This window comes from Oryzias latipes, chromosome 22 (assembly GCF_002234675.1).
Source record: "Oryzias latipes chromosome 22, ASM223467v1".
Classification (NCBI taxonomy): domain Eukaryota; kingdom Metazoa; phylum Chordata; class Actinopteri; order Beloniformes; family Adrianichthyidae; genus Oryzias; species Oryzias latipes.
This window is the reverse complement of record NC_019880.2, coordinates 13,050,271-13,066,755: the sequence shown is the minus strand read 5'-3', so window position 1 is coordinate 13,066,755 and position 16,485 is coordinate 13,050,271. Positions and strand designations below refer to the sequence as shown.

Genomic DNA, 16,485 nt, shown 5'->3' with positions numbered 1-16,485 from the left:
CAGCACCTTCTCCCAGTCCCTCTCTAAACCATGAAGGTGTTCACTGGCAAACTTCAGGTGCGCCTGCACACGAGCCTTGTTAAGCAGGGCTACTTTGTCAGCACTGTAAGATGTTAAACCACTGCAGCTTCTTGCTGATCGTTTTGTAGTCCATTCCAGACTTATGCTGGTCTACAGTTTTCTCTCTTTTTTTTATTTTTATTTAACCTTTATTTAACCAGGAAAGTCCCATTGAGATTAAAAACCTCTTTTACAAGGGAGTCCTGGCCAAGAGGCAGCAAAAAGTTACAAACACAGACAACAAATAAAATTACAATTTCAATTATAAAAACAGTTACATTTAAAGGAGTTGACCTCAAGTGCTCTCAGTCTGGCTTTAAAATCATTTAAAAAGATAAGTTCGGGGAGCTTCCAGGTTTTTTGCAGTGTGTTCCATGAAGTGGGAGCAGCGTGAGAAAAAGATATTTTTCCCAGTTCTGTGCGGACAAATGGAACACTGAGCAACAGTTGATCATTTGAACGCAATGAATATGAATCAACATTTATCCTCGTTAGTAAATCTCTTAAATCCCTTGAAAGCTCTTTAGTCTTCTCAATTTGGAGAGTTTGAAATCTGACTGATTGGCTGATTCTTCTGACAAGTGTCTTTTTAAAGGTGATTAGTTCAAACAGGTGTTTGCAATTTAGGTGACAGGTTGAATAGGATAGTCTAACTGGTCTGTGTGAACCGGAATTTTTAATAGTCACCGGGGGGGTATTCCAGGAAGCATGTTTAAACTACCCTGACTTTAAGCCTGAACTCTGGCTGAAATCCACCTGAACTTGCTTACTCTGGGTATGTCGGTTCCAAAAGACCTGACATCAGTTAGCGTAATTACGACTGACTTGGTAACCCTGGGTTAATGCTCGTGCACGGAAGGTACATAAAGACATTCTCAATAGATCGCCGATTTCCGGAGTCACCATGGAAACGCGTGGAGAACCAAAGAGAGCGCAATACTTTAGTGAGACGGAGTCTGAGATTTTAATGACGGCGTATGAAGATTATACGTCCATCAAAAAAGTAACACGGCTGCATCATCAAAAGAAAGAGTTTCTGCTTGTAGTAGAAGAACAGACAAAGTAAACGCACAAGTTTCTGATCTTATTTCCAGTTTCCTTGTGACGCATTTATATATATAACTTATCCAATTTTCCCACCTTAAATGAAATACTTCTATTGGTAACAAGTAATTGAGTTAAATTTAATCAACCTAATTTCTTACGTCTATAAAACTCAATAATTGTTTCTACAACTCAAATTTATGTATTTGTCCAACTAAATGTCATATTACTCCAATTCAATTAATATTTTTTCCATCTTAATTAATTATATTTCTTGATCTCTCATATGTCTAAGTATGAGCCGGCAGATATGCTCATTTTTATAACACTAAAAAGGACGGGGGAAAAAATGCACGTTGCGCTCAAATTCATTAAAGAATTATCCGTCTTTGTCATCATCCTACTGATCGGTAGGGGTGCTATATAAACTCATCATCCTCTCCTTCACTCTTACTCATGGTGCAGAGACATAAGCACAGTAGGACAAGATAACTCAGCAAAACATGGCAAAACACAGTAAAACAGCTAAACAACTAAAAAAATTTGGTCAAAAAGCCACACTTAAACCAAAATCCGTCCAGACAGGCAAAGGAAATGGTATCCCACAATCCCTTGCGGTGTCGATCTAACAGCAGCACCAAAGTTACACCTACTTAATTGAATTAATTTGAATGAAAGTAAAATAACTGTCTGATAAATACGTGTTATTTTTAAACTGACTTAACAAACAAATAATTTATCTTAACTGAAGCAAATAACTAAGTTAGATCAAAGTGAAAAAGTTGAATTTTCCAACATCCATATGTGGTCTTATCACCCTCTCATGGTGGAAAAAGTATTATCTGAGCTTCTTCATCCACTAAATCATCTTCAAATGGACACGCCATGCTGCTTCACCTCTCTGTAAACAAACTAACCTTCAACTAAACCTGCTCCCGACTAGGTTATGTTCAGAGCATGAGTTGCTTTGGCAACTTGACCTACCCTGAAACATACCTCAATTTCTGGAACCGAAGACTGAGGTTATCAACTTCCTTAGCCTCAAACTTACCGTGGGAGCTAGCATAACCTGCTTCCTGGAATACCCCCCAGGGGATCAACTTCTTATTTCCCTTAATGAAATTCAAATATATTTATATAAATTCTTTAAAGTCACTTTCTTGATTTTCTGTGTATTTTTCTATCCCTCACTGTTCAAATTTTTAAGTGGGTAAACCAACAAAATCCACAAGGGATCAAATACTTATTTCCTTCACTGTAACTGTATTTGAAATACAGGTGTATACAGGTGTGGAAAATGTCAAGGTTGAGAGAAAAAACCCAGAACTGATTAAAACATTTTCATTTTAAAAGTGTTGATGTTAAAGAGTAAAAAAAAAGTTACATCTGACTCAGCAATGGTCATACCATACTTAAACCTAATTTGAGAGATGACTAATTTAAAAACAATCTTTCAATGATGTTTACTTGAAATTGTTGTTTTTCTCGAGATTTGCAAAAGGTTGCATGAAGGTCAACACTGTTTTCAGGGTACACAGCCTATTTTTAAAGAAAAAATATGAGCGTACCTGCATTCTTTTATACGGTTTGCATCTCATCTCTGTGATGTGTTCCCATGCTCCTATACCTGTAAGTTCAAATGAAAAAAAAAAAAGCGTTTGAAAACTGTCACAGAATGTGCGTTCAAACATCTGTCATTGGTGTCAACCTGAAAATATTGACGTATTGACAAAAATCCAATTTTTGCATATCTAAAATAAACATAATGTAATAAATATAAATAAATACATTTACATGAAAAACTGTTTGTATTTTTTGTTTTGAAACCAAGTTTTAGTCTAAATTGAAATTGTATTCTAAGCAAAAAGTGTTAAAGATTACTGAATAGATGCCAAATTGGTAGATGAACTAAAAGGCCTACAATTAATTTATGTGACCTCTCACAAAATGTTTAGTTCTTTGTTCCACAATTTACAAAATCATGTTTATTATTAACTGTTCGTTAAAAATCTCCACAGGGAGACACCCTGTTTTAGTAAACATTTCTCAGTTGCCCTTTTCCTTTATGTGTAAGAGGGAATGAGGGGCAGTGATGTTTCAGTGATACAAGGTTTCACTGTTTTAAATTGCATCTCAAAGTTACAACAAAGTAAACATTTGAATTTCAAGTATGAAAATAGAAGAGGACTTACAATTTGACAAATATGAAGATGTCTTTAAGTGATGTAAAAGGTTGCTATGGTAACAAATACTGCCAGCACTATTTATCAATGAGGAAAATGCAAATTAACCATGATGAGGTAATCTAGATTGTTAGACAAGAAGCTTTGAGGTGAACCGTGATCTCAGAACAGACTTGGTTACTACATGGTATCTATTTGAGACTATTTTAATAGAATTGATATTGACACACAAACAGAATTAAAAAAAAAAAAAAAAAACATTTTGAACTATGTACCACTGAGCAGCGTGGCAGAGCCTGGGCTGATGGAGCTGACTCTGGTGCTGTAGGTATCAGGAACCTTATCCATTACTTTTTTGTTTCCAGCTTCTAGGAGCAGAATCTTTTTGTCTGCAAGGTTGGGGTCCATACCTGTCAAAAAACAAATGTAATGTGAAAACAACTCCACTTGTATAAGAACTTGGATGACTAATGTTTAGAGGTTAGATTGTAACGAGTCTTTATGACTGATTGAGTATTTCTTTCTATTGAGTTTAAATGCCACTGATGATCAAGTGAGCCCCACTCACCTAAGGAACATGCCATAGTCGATCCAACCATCCCTCCTCCGGATATAATGACATCGTAAACTTCATTCTTCCCCAAATCCCCTCCATTTCCCGAACAAAATTGTCTTTTCCGGACGACATTGACAGAAGGTAAGTGTTTTTCTATTAGGAAACACCGTGCAAGTCCGCACAAGGGCAGTGGCGCCTTTGTGATCTTGTGCATTGTTGTCTTCGGGCCTCACATAAGACAAGCCTCGTGTCCGACGGATATAAATAGTCAAATTTTGGAGCCTGGAGGCTATCGTCTAACAAGCATGCACGTACTTTCCCCTTCAATGTGTCCTAATAAAAGGAGCTGAGTCCTGCCTGTACTCCTGCCATGTTGTGTTGACATGCTTTGCAGAGGAAATGCTTCCGCTTTGTTGACCAATCGCGATCGAGCTTTCCCGCTCGTGACGCTGGAGCTTCTGTCCACTAGCAGTGCTAATGCTACAAACATCTACGGCAAACTCAAACGACTTCACGGTGGCAAAACAAATATTTAGATGCACAGCCGAAATTTAAAACATGTATATGTCATATGGAGGACGTTTAGAAACAGACAAACTTTTTTTTAACCGGAATGGCTGCTCATTACCATTTCCTAATTTAATTTTGTTCATCAGAACTGTTTTCATACACAGCAATGACTGTCTTTGCCTCCGTAAAACGTAAAGCTTGGTGTTGTACGTGTTACCGGCTTACGTTGAGAGCGTCGATGCGTGGTTACTATAGTAACGTGAGTACACAGTTCATTTTTGCAGGGCGCAACATTAACAGAGGTTAATCATATACTTTTCTAAAGTTTGATTTTATTTTTAGTGCAATTAACTGTTCGTTTACTTACAGGAGTTTGGATCAAGTTTTCCCTACTGGAGGGAATCAGGAAAGAGATGATGGGTAAAAGTTTGTCATTTCTTTATTTGATATATGAGAGGAATGTTAGGATTCTGATTTTAACACAATTATTATTTAAAGAAAAGGAACCAATGGAACACGTTCCATTGTTCTTTTAACGATTTATTTTTTTCCAGTTAGCTAGGTTACTTCTACTTAAGTGAAAGAATATAACTGATTGGTTTTCAGACTATTTGATAGGTTAGGGTAGTTACTGCTTAATTCAACTTCTCCAATTACATACAGTTATGTATGTTTCTTTACAATTGGTCCCCTGTTTTTTTATTGACCATATTTTTCCTATCTAGGAGACATGTCAAAGCTGGACACCTTGCTACAGGATGGACTCCAGTCTGAGTTAACTCTCCAATATAACATTAAAGCTCTAAGGAAAACACTCAGGCAGCAGCTGCAGGAGACAAAAATGAGGCAAACAGAGGAGCTGGAGAAACGTGTGCAGCAGAATTCACTTCTCTCAGCAGAAATAGAGAAAATGTCTGATGATAAAGAAGAGCTGAATAAGCAAAAGTATGATTTTCTAAATAATGGCAGTGTTTTATGTGATATGAGAAATGTAATTAAAAATATTTTCGGATTTCCAGATGTATGAACATCAGGAGATCCATCTCCATGTCTGATTTGACCACAAGAAAAGAGAACTCTAATCTGAATCAGAGGCCTACTGCCTCCTCCTCAGCCTGGGGACCTTCAACAAACTGGAGGCATTGTTCTGTCGGGACCCATGAGTGTGAGCGGTTTGCTTCTTATAAATCAACACATCAGAGGAGAACAGAAGAAGAAGACGCTGAGTGTCTGAAGAAATTCCGTGCTCTGCCTGTCCCTAAACATGTCATGAAGCCCATCTACCAGGACATGCTGGAGCTCAAGGAGAAGGAAAGGAAACAGAGTTGCGAACACAGGAAGCAATTCTTGCTTTCTATCCAGAAGCCATTCAGCTTCCATGAAAGAGACAAGACAAAAAGAGAAAAGCTTGTAACCACCGTAAACCAAGTTTCACATGATCCAAAAACTGATTGCTTTAGAAAAAATCTTTCAAAACCAAATTCCTCTATGCTCAAGGGTGGGTCTTATGTGTTTTTCTGCAACTTGAAATTCATATTTATCTGATATTAACTACCCGCATGTGTCCATCTGTTAACATCTGTTAAAACTTTTCTACCTGTCAGCATCTCAACAGGGTACTCTGTGTCATGTGGGCAGGCCAAAACTCTACACTGCCGAGCGTGCCAGTAGAAAAAAGACAGAATTCCTGGACGTGAAGCCGAGCTTCCAACCAAAAATCCTTCATCAGGTTCCAAACTTCAGTAAACTGCACAAGGCCTTAATGAACGAGTCGCTGAGGAAAATAAAGAGCAACGAAGCAACCAAGTGTCAACCCTTCTTCCTTAGAACATCATCTTTACCATCAAGAACACGAAGGAAGAGTCTGGAACCCTTACAGGTGAGAGCTTGGTTACTGGTGAAAAGAAGATGGTAATTTAATTAGATTTTTTTCTAACAAATAGTGTCCTCCCTTTAGACTGTATTTTATCTTATTTTTAATACAATAATTTCGGTAAAATTTAGTTTTCCTACTATTTTTTCAATTATATTTAATCACGTTTTCACAGTCAACACATTTAGAATCACTGGTATCAGAAAATAATTGCTTTATTAAAACCACAAAAAATAGTTTTTAAATTATGTGAAGTCTAAGCTTTCCTTTTGGAAGTCTCCAAACACACTTAAAAGTAACGAATAAAAGCCGATATTTATTATCATTATGTTTACATCTTTGATTTGAAGTTTTTTGCTTAAGTTCCCAGAAATGTGACTCTTCTTTTCTGACTTTTCAAACCAGTTCTTTTGGTGAGAATCTGTAACAAGGATTTTTGTGATTCTTAAGTTTTTTGTTCAGCAGCCTTCACCTCACCCACCCCTTAACATCGTAGGATTTAAGTACAAATTTGACAATTTTCAAGGTCATTATGTTTTAGAAATAATACGCAGCAGAACAAACTTTGTCATCTATTTCTTTTCTTTTTCCTTACGCATAATAATGGGCTGAATCAAAACAATTTTTCTTCATTTTGAACTTTTCCTAGGAAGTAACCTAGGATTATTAATTAACATACCACTGAAACAGTTAACATTGTTAGGCTTATTTATAAATAAGTTAAATGTCAAATAAACTTTTACACTGTTAAACCACTGTTTAACACTTTAAGCTATTACCAAACTTAGATTTAAGTTTTCATAACTCGTTTTTTTATTTAGTAGCCCTTTAACTAAATAAATGTTGGTTTTATTTACTTTTTAAAACATGTACGATGCATAGTCTCATTTTGACGTAATAAGGCAAAACAAAACAAAAAAAAAATTCTAAGCATTGAGGTCACAAACTACAGGCCTAGAGGACCGTTGTCCTACATGTTTTCCAATTAACCTGCCATTGAAGCTCCTTAACGGCTAAACACACCTGATCCAGGTAACCAGCAGCAGATGATTCAGGATTTTTTATAAACCAGCAGGATGACGGCCCTCGAGGCCCGGAGTCTGAGACCCCCTTATGAAATGTCGAGCTGTAACCGTGGCAACTAAATGTTGAGGGTTTTTTGTTATGTGACAGTGTTACAAAATGTTATCACAGAATATGATTGCTTTCTTCTCCAGCTCCCCACGATGACTAATCTTAGCAGAAGCAAGTCACTTGGGGCTTTAACGTGGATGACTGCCAACACACTCCCCATATACATCTCAGATGCTGTGAGGAAACGTTGTACGGCTATCAAGTGAGTTTTTATAGACTACATTTTTTTTTACATGTTGTTTTCACACGTGAAATGTTTGATTATCTGATGCTTGAACAGAAAGTCAATGGAGCTGAGGGAAAGTAATAATCAAGAAAGCTTGGACTGGTTGAGGAACTACCAGAAGAGATCTAAAGCCTTGGAGAAGACCGTAGCCCTGCGTGCAAAATTTCTGGACCCACACAGCAGCCTGAAAGAGGTGCATACTGAAAATCTGCAGCGCCATCGGTTAGTGTTGGTCATTCAGATTTAAAAAAATTTGCTTCAGGAACCTAAGTTATTTTCTTATTCTAAAAAAAGACAAACGGATAAGCAAAGAATGAACAACTACATGAGGGACTTAAAGGACATAAAGGCCAGAGTTAAGGAACGTCCCTATTTGTTCGAACAGGTGAAACAGGTAAGTCACAGGAAGCTGAATGACTTACTTTATGATGACTGGAGTTGCATAACTTTTGCTTCCAATGTGCAGAGAAATGCAAAGGACTGTGCAGAGCAGACCTATAGGAACAAATTGAGGAAAGTGGGCTTGACGGAGGTATTTGTTGATGAAACAGGTGACACTTCCAGATCTGATGATGACACCAAAACAAGCATCAACAGCGTTAAAAGTGAAAGCAGCCACATCAGGTATGAGATATTTCCTGCAAGCGTGTTCCTCTACTGTGTAAAACTACCATGTCCAGTAAAATTATGTTTAGCAGCGCTTCTGGAAAGCCAAGGACTTTGTGTGGTTTGTTCTTTACATAATTCTTTGACCTTAACTCCTTAGTAAAGGAAAGATAAGTGCTGTTGCCAAGTAAAAGTTTGACGTAATTACAATGTTGCCAATTTCTAACCCAACATGTCTGATTTAGGGAAGAAAATGCAGATGACTGGGAGAAAATTGAAGATGTGGAGAAGGAGAGCGTGAAGTCCAAAAGGGAAGAAACACCATGATCACAAAGGTCCAAGCGGGACACTGTATTTTTTTTCTATTTTGTGGCTTTTTTACAAGAAAACAACTCTGCCCTCAGAAATAATTCATGTTACAGAGGCGCCTTGATAGTAAAAAAAAAAAAAGTCCACTTCTAAAATATGAAATTACATATGATCTGTAGAATCACATATTTTTGGGATCATGGGAGAAGAAACCAGTTTATAAAATAAATAACCATGCATCTAAATACAAAACCTAGACCTATATTCCATATGTACTGTTTCAATTATATGATGATGTTCCTTCCAAGAAATCCATGACTGTAATCCAGGCTGTAATTTAGACATTGAAATCTTGGTTACGAAAATAAAAGCTCCAAAACTTTGAGGCTTAATTTTGCTTGATTGAAAAACCATTCAATAGCCATTTAAAAAGGGGAATGATTTTCAAAAAACCATCCAAAAATGCTTAGAATTTTTAAAATATAACTGTACCACTGCATGTGCTTTCATTACAAATGTCCCTCAAGAACAGCAAGCATTTCTTGGATGGTTGGGTTAAAGTTCCCTGTTATTTGTCGAGCTGCACCACCAGCTAAATAAACAGTCCTCTGTGTGCGTCTGCATTTGCTCAGGCCGCTCAGCGGTCCCCTCTGAGCCTACAGCTCCACATCAAATGCTCCTGTACCCTGGCCTCTGCTGTACTCTTGTGCTTTGACAGCTGCTTTTTTTTGCTTACAAAAAGGCAGCTGTCAGATATATATTTAAATCCACATGCTACAGAGTGATGGACTGCATCTTTGCAGAGACTTAAACAAACATCCCTTTAATGTGACTATTTAGATGAAAAGATGTATATTTTAACAATGTTTTAATGCTTAAACTTCTGCACAGGTTTCCATCACAGGTAATCGTGGAAACCCCTTTGAAACCTAAGATACCACATGGTATAGCTTCAAGGGCTCAATCCAGTGAGGTTGTCATGGGAACCCTCCATCCATCCATCCCCATTCTGCCATGTAGCCCCTCTGGAGAAAGCGATGCACCTCTGATTCCCTGATGCAGAGCTGAATAAAATACAAAATAAATAAGTAAGAAAAACATGTTGGGCTTCATCTCAAATGGAATCTGCATTTGCAAAATGCCTGAGAGACCAGAGGGAATGCATCTTATTTAAACAAACTGTATCATAAATGCCTGTGGAGGCAGGAGAAAGAAAAAAACCCACATCTCATTTAGATTAATGAGAGGCTGCACGCTTTGCCACTAAATGTTAGGATCAGGCTCTTTGAGGAGTGGCTCTGTTTACGAGATGAACAATGTAATTTTCCCAAGGTGGTATGTTAAGGTTTCTTTTTCTAACCATTACAATTCCCACACATCGAAGTTTTAGAAAATCATGGGTAAAAATGTAGGCAGCTGATGGTGCATTTGGGATTCAGCTTACATCCCACTATCCTGAAAGCAGCAATTATGCTGCCCTTTTTTTTGTTTGTTATTTAGCAGACTGTAACATAAAAGTTGCATGTAGAGTCTTAGTTCTTGATTCACCTGCAGGAGGAGCTGTGGCTCACTTAATCTCCTTGGTGGCATATAGAGAGAGATCCCGCTTTTTTCTCCTTCAGTGGCATAAATAATATCTTCAGAGAGAGAGCATATCAGAAGGCAAGCAGGAAGAGAAAAGAGAGAAAGATAGCAGCCAGCGTGACAATTGAGCGCGTGGCAGAACTTGTACCTTCCTGCACCGTGGGCTGAGGGAAAAGGAACAAGTGCACCAGAGTGGCAGGCAGCTGCCAGCAGCATAAAAACAGTCACACACAAAACAGACAGACCCCCAAGCTTCACTGCACCAGAGGAAGTTGAGGGAGAGGACTGACCTCCAGCAGGTACAGTACCACCATTTATCCTGCAATCATGGATCTCCATTTCTGTGCATATTCCGTCTGATGTGATGCTCCACAGTTTTTTTGTTTGTTTGTTTGTTTGTAGGTGGGTTAGGAGAAGTTTTATCTGTGGATTCACCCCCAATATTATGGCTTTCCTCAGACCGAGCCTTGTTGTCCTGTAGAGGAGTTGTGTGCTTTCCTTTCAGAAGAACTTGTTTTTGTGCTTGCGTCCCCGAGCAAAGATGGAGAAGCTGTCAGGGAAAGACAAGGAGCTGATACGAGGCAGCTGGGAGAGTCTGGGCAAAAACAAAGTTCCTCACGGGGTGATCATGTTCTCCAGGTGATCCAGCTCTACACATTCAGCATGTTTTCAAGGCTGTCCTTTCTCTGCACTGCGAGAATATGTTTTGTTAACCTTTAAACTGACAGAATTTTCCGTTTGTGGGTAAGAGTCTGCAATATGCAGGTGTATAGAATGTAGCTAGATTCTTGGCCGCACACTTTTACCATGCAAGGACTGAAGTCTTGAGTTGTTGCTTGGCGACAGACTGCAATAATCTACAATTTACTTTGTGACAGCTGCTGCTCAATCAGACTCCAGCAGGAGAAATATGTATATCCATGATTAATCCAGCATGAGGGTTTCATGAATGCACCAGCAGAATAATGGGATTTTGTTTGTTTTAGACTGTTTGAGCTGGACCCCGCACTTCTAAGTCTTTTCAACTATAACACAAACTGTGGCTCCACACAAGACTGCCTTTCCAGCCCAGAGTTCCTTGATCATGTTACTAAGGTGAGAAGTCTGTCCCACAAGTGCATATATAGAGGGAATGAATTAGTTAACACTATTAACTTGTATCTGGCATCACAGGTTATGCTTGTGATTGATGCGGCTGTCAACCATCTGGATGATCTCCACTCTTTGGAGGACTTTCTGCTCAACCTTGGGAGGAAGCATCAAGCAGTGGGAGTCAGCACTCAGTCGTTTGCTGTAGGGCCCACCTCTCCCAGTTCAGCTCTACTGAAGCAGTTCCATCATATGTGACTGAACTTGGGGGGAAATGATTTTGTGCTTGTCTTCACTCCGTCAGGTGGTGGGCGAGTCTCTTCTGTACATGCTCCAGTGCAGCCTGGGTCAGGCCTACACCGCAGCGCTGAGTCAAGCTTGGCTCAACATGTACAGCATCGTGGTGGCTGCAATGAGCCGAGGGTGGGCCAAGAACGGCGAGGACAAGGCCGACTGAGAGACAGCAAGAGCTGCTGAGCAGTTTGCTGTCAGATGATCAGCATGGTTGCCATGGAATGAGGTTGTGTAACTGTGCAGCATCAGCTTGGCTGCTGTACATCTGCTCTGTGACTGGGGGTTGTATAGCATAGCAAATGTGTGGTGTAGCTACACTTCTAACTGAGATGGATCTATAGCAGAGCTTGTTTGCTGTGGATGTTTAGCTACCTGGGAACGCTGTTGTACAGCTGAAAACCAGTTTGGTTCTTTTTAGGTCTAAACACATGAGAGGAAACCGTAGGAATTTTTCTCAGATCTCTGTAAATAACAGCATAGATCAATATACTGACATGATAGCAGTGACTGTAGTGGTCTTTGTGATGTATCTTGGAGTCACACACAACATATTATGTTTAGGCATCACACTACTCTAACTGTGACTGTTACTGTGGTCAACAAAGGCAGCTTTTTATCTAACTGGAACACAATGTTACTAAAAACTGTGTGGGGACAATGCAACGAGAAGGAGAAAATCACTGTTAGCATTACTTTTTATGCCTCACTTTGCATTTTTTTGGCCTTACTTTTCAACTATAATCTGAATTTTTTGCTACAATCAAGTTTATTTAGTGTTATATAATAGCTATTGACATGAACTGTTACACTCTCTTCGAGCTTTCTCCAGTAACTGTAAAGGTGTCCAAACACACCTTCATACATGTGGTGTTAAAAGCTCTCCTCACTCAAGGTTGTTAGTGTTTCAGTAGGCATTTAATGACTGTTAAATAAACACTAATGAATAGACTGTTATGTGACCCTTAGCCGGAAAGAGCATATTGGATGGATTCTGTCTTTGTTCTCTGCCAACAGTTTCCATTAATCGTCAGTGTAAAGTGGTTTTGTTGTGCAGTGGCTGTTTATCTTAAAAATGTTTATGAACTGTATTTTTGTGGCTGTTATAATCACATGTTTTAGCATAATCAGATTGGTAAACACAGAACCTTGGGTGTTTATCACAGCTACTATAACCTTGTAGATTTTATCCACAGTTGTTATTCAAAAATGGAAAATGCCAAGTAACTTTACAACAGTTTGCCAAGTATTAGATAACATTGTTGAACTGTAATTCCAAGCTGCCAATAGTTATTTTTTCTTTTAAGCTTATATTTATAAAGCTTGATTTTTTTTATTTAGATTATATTTTTTTTGTGTAGGTAAAGGGCATTGCTGTTTTCCCCAAATGTCATATCCTCATAAAAATTGATGCTTAGAAAACAAAAAATGCTTTTTATGATCAGAATACTACAGTTAAATGTGCATTTCTTATAGAAAAGAAATGCTTTTTTTTGAATGTACATCAAATTACTTTACAGAAGTCTGACTTGTCTTGTGTTCAGCCCACAGGTGTCATGTTTGTTTACTCCATGTTGTATTTACAATAATTCTTTTATGAGGCTCAGCCCTTGGAGCTATGCAGGTTTCCGTTACTTTCTGTTTTTTTAAACTCTTATTATGTAGTCCTGCTAACAGACAAGGGATTATTTTGGCATCCAGATATGTACATATTGGGTGTGTCACTGTCTACCTCATCATAATCAGCTGCTATCAAACAGTGATATGGTCACCTATTTCTCCTTCAGCCAAAAAATGGACATTACTGTAAGCTAAGCCAAGCTCTTAACCATGAATTCCACCCTGTGTTCAAAGACTGTTATGTGTTGCAGCTACTAAATAAAGTAATCTGAAGGGTATTTCACTGCTAATTGAGGTCAGTGGGCTTTCCTCCTGCACCTAATGTCAACAAATCAATCACCAAATGCTTGATTTTCTTCCAACTGACACCTCCTCTTGCAGCGTTACGTAAGATCTTTATAATGAGTGGCCGATCGCCCTCCACTGCAATGAGGCTGGCTTCAGGCATATCCACCCACTTACTCAAGCAGCTGCACAATGTCGCATCAAGAACATTTGGAGAATTTCACCAAACTGTTGACAGGGTGGGCTCCCCCTTCCACAACATGAGTGGTTAACAGACATGTCTTACATTTTGCAAATCCTGCAAATAAAGAGAGATGTAAAGAAGGAGTGATGACTTGTCTCAATTCAAATTCGTTTCTGTCATGAGCAATTTGGTTGCATCTCTGTAAAAGTCACATCCGTGAGTTGTCGTTCTGATCTGCTGCGGAAGTGGCAGCTGACCTTAATCTGTCTCCAGGCACTGTGCGCAGTATCCTTCTTCTGCTTCAGTCAAAGGGTGCATTCTCTTCAAAAACACACAAAATCGTTTTCCATTATTCTTGCCTGTGTGCTAAGAGTCAACCCTAACATTAGACAGTAGACAGATCAGTTTTAGACCTGAACTAAATGCTGATCCCCTCATGTCCTGCACTGGTGTTTCTATTCCAGACCGACAGTCTTCATCATGTTTTGAGGGTTTTCTTTGAGGACTGCCGTCTGTAAGAGAAGACAACAAATTATTTTTAGCAAGTCTGCAATGTGTTCTACAATGATGGTGGGGGGGGGGGGGGATGTTGTCATGGCAACTGTTAGGTGATGGTCAAGCATGTTTGCGTGAGGAATGAAAGTGTGAAGTATGGCATTTTCTTTATCATTATTTCCTAAAATATAAGAGCTGCAGGAAATGAAGGCGTTGCATGCAATAAGACCGGCTCTGATTGCATTCCACATGCATGCTAAAGGATGCAGCAGATGTCTGCTAGGCAACAACCACAACGGTAGACTGTTAGATGTCTGTCAGCTTTGAGAAGTTATTAACTTCCATTATGATCAGCCAGGTAAATGAAGTTCTAGATGCATTGGGAAGCTAAGTGGAAATAAATAATAATAATCAAAAAAAAAGGTCTGCGTTGATGTCTACTTAATAAATTGATCATGCACTAAAAGAGTTCCTAAAAAAGTGTTTTTAAAACAGTTTTGGTAGACTACTGTACCTAAAAGGCCATAAAACATATTACTCTTTTGAAGCCACATTTGCATGTTGAAACTTCCATGTGGAAGTGACAGTATGTTTGCAGTGGGGGGTAGAGTCATTTTCTATTCTAAGCATCTGGGCAGGAGAAAGCAGGCGGCAGGTCGCACTCCCAGAGGAATTCACCTTTCACAGACAAACATGCTCTCAGCAGTTGCCACTGGTGACATGGGAAATGTCACGAACTTTCTTCTTTCGTAACTCTGAGCAGTGCTGGAAGGCCCTGTTGTGTTTGCCACTCTGTAACATCATCACCGCAGGGCAATTGGTGTTAAGGATGCTTCTCTGAAGACCTGTACTGCAATCTCAATGCCCTTCTGTCTAGTTTGTGCGTGTTGCGAGGAGCTGCTTTTGACTTTGGCACCCAAACTGTCACACCCAAAAGGGATTATATCAAGGTTAGTTTGTATGCGGACACATGTCTCACCTCCAACGCTAAAGATAACATGCGCTTGCATTCATTACCTGACTCTTGCCAGCCTTTATTGAATGAAAAAACAAGGACTGCTTTGAGAGATGGGCTCCATCAGGAGACTCACAGCAATTACATGTTTGGAAGTATTGCAAAGTAACACATTGTTACTCTTATTTTTGTGACTGCAGTCAAAAAGGACAAATGTGATCAATGATCTGACTTGACCTAAAAATCCAACTTATGAGCACATCATCTTTAATTTTTGTTTTGCTTTTTTGCTTTCTTTATAAGACTACTGAAAAGTTCAGTTAAATAACTAAAAAAAAAGATTGTGATCTAATGTCTCTAATTAGTTTTTACACATTTCCTACTGGGAATCAACTGATTTGTGCTGTACTGCACACATAATCAACATATTATTTTAGGTCTTATTGTGGAAAGCTCCAGGACAGTGGTATTTTCCTGCATGGGATCAAAATATTTTCTTCTGTTCTAACTTCTAAACTGTCTGACTGCTCTGTCTGTACTGACAGAATCAAAGGATTGGAACAGGAGTATATTTAAGTTAGATTTATTTTAATATTAGATCACAATTCTTCATCTTCTGCAGACTGATATGTCTCAGACAAATCTATCGTATTCCTTTTACTTGATTGCATTTCAATCCAAGTTCAGTGCAGGCAGACATTTGTGTGCACACACTGAATACCAATGAAAAAAAGGGTAAACATTTAGATACGGGACATTCATTTCAAAAAGCAATAAAACCAGTTCAGCATAAACAAAAGGACAATTATTTTTTGAAGATGTTACTCCAGGACTGTTTATTTTTGTATTTTCCAAAAGAAAGCGCACTCTATGACCTGTAAAACAATCTTCAGGAGGAAAGAAATTAGGACTAGCAAAGACAGCTTGAGAGATTTTCTTTATTTGCTTTATTACTATTCCTTACCCATTTATTTATTAATTTTTTCAGTGGAACAGATCATTTTAAACGGATACTGCTTAAGTAACTGCATGACTTCTCACCTAAACCAAACCATGAAGAACTAAGATATAATTCCTCACAATAGAAAATCCATTCTTAATTTTATCAGATGTCCTCAGAAAACATTTAAAAGGTGCACTTTGTCTAGAGCTCACTACAGCCAGAAAGAGGTGGGTCCAGAAAGGGGGGAAAAATTATGATAATCCACAACAAGAAGGGCTTTTTGGTTACTTTCAGAGGAGCCTGAGGTGAACAGGTCAACCACAGTTCTGATTCTGTAAGGCAACATCAGCTGATTGCAAATCAGTCAACATAACAAAAATAAAGAAACCATTGAAGTCTGACAACACCCATTTTATTTTTTATTCTCAAGACTAAAACAAGCAGAAACTAGAAAAAAAAGCAACAAAATTAAAATAACAAGAAGTCACTCCTGGTGTCTGGGACTTCAAAATTCCTTTTTCTGTAGAATTTGTGTTCT

The 16,485-nt window shown here is 38.5% G+C and overlaps 3 protein-coding genes across 6 annotated transcripts in view; 2 read left to right on the top strand and 1 right to left on the bottom strand.

Annotated features, from left to right (window-relative positions):
- Positions 1-4,556, bottom strand: part of coq6 (coenzyme Q6, monooxygenase) — a 12,420-nt gene extending 7,864 nt beyond the window's left edge. Inside the window, exons 1-3 of the mRNA XM_023951482.1 lie at positions 3,856-4,556; positions 3,563-3,697; positions 2,673-2,731 (exon numbers count right to left, since the gene is read on the bottom strand). Of these exons, the coding sequence (XP_023807250.1) occupies positions 2,673-2,731; positions 3,563-3,697; positions 3,856-4,057 (396 nt within the window). The 5' untranslated portion in view covers positions 4,058-4,556. The remainder of the gene's footprint in view (positions 1-2,672; positions 2,732-3,562; positions 3,698-3,855) is intronic.
- A 61-nt stretch (positions 4,557-4,617) lies between these two features.
- On the top strand, positions 4,618-8,886 carry fam161b (family with sequence similarity 161 member B). Its single transcript, XM_020713954.2, has 10 exons — positions 4,618-4,655; positions 4,723-4,773; positions 5,079-5,298; positions 5,373-5,851; positions 5,958-6,232; positions 7,444-7,562; positions 7,641-7,808; positions 7,881-7,980; positions 8,053-8,210; positions 8,438-8,886. The coding sequence occupies exons 2-10, from the start codon at positions 4,767-4,769 to the stop codon at positions 8,517-8,519; spliced, it is 1,608 nt and encodes a 535-aa protein (XP_020569613.1). The 5' UTR covers positions 4,618-4,655; positions 4,723-4,766; the 3' UTR covers positions 8,520-8,886.
- A 1,179-nt stretch (positions 8,887-10,065) lies between these two features.
- On the top strand, positions 10,066-13,697 carry ngb (neuroglobin). 4 transcript variants are annotated; one of them, XM_020713956.2, is made up of 5 exons: positions 10,066-10,384; positions 10,591-10,724; positions 11,072-11,180; positions 11,259-11,378; positions 11,479-13,697. In XM_020713956.2, exons 2-5 carry the CDS (start codon positions 10,627-10,629, stop codon positions 11,629-11,631), a joined length of 480 nt encoding a protein of 159 aa, XP_020569615.1. In that variant the 5' UTR covers positions 10,066-10,384; positions 10,591-10,626; the 3' UTR covers positions 11,632-13,697. The 4 variants fall into 4 exon arrangements, with proteins under 4 accessions (XP_020569615.1, XP_011488706.1, XP_011488705.1 ...); XM_011490404.3 differs by having other exon boundaries at positions 10,068-10,384; positions 10,627-10,724; XM_011490403.3 differs by having other exon boundaries at positions 10,069-10,384; positions 10,567-10,724.
- The last annotated feature ends 2,788 nt before the right edge of the window (positions 13,698-16,485 follow it).

What these genes read in the sequence shown, in the direction of transcription:
- fam161b (XM_020713954.2), top strand. An exon ending in AAATTCCTCTATGCTCAAGG is followed by an intron (nt 5,852 to 5,957) that starts GTGGGTCTTATG and finishes TCTACCTGTCAG; the next exon opens with CATCTCAACAGGGTACTCTG. An exon ending in TGTTCGAACAGGTGAAACAG is followed by an intron (nt 7,981 to 8,052) that starts GTAAGTCACAGG and finishes TCCAATGTGCAG; the next exon opens with AGAAATGCAAAGGACTGTGC.
- ngb (XM_020713956.2), top strand. Translation starts at nt 10,627, where the DNA reads ATGGAGAAGCTGTCAGGGAAAGACAAGGAGCTGATACGAGGCAGCTGG. An exon ending in GGGGTGATCATGTTCTCCAG is followed by an intron (nt 10,725 to 11,071) that starts GTGATCCAGCTC and finishes TGTTTGTTTTAG; the next exon opens with ACTGTTTGAGCTGGACCCCG. An exon ending in TCAGCACTCAGTCGTTTGCT is followed by an intron (nt 11,379 to 11,478) that starts GTAGGGCCCACC and finishes TCACTCCGTCAG; the next exon opens with GTGGTGGGCGAGTCTCTTCT.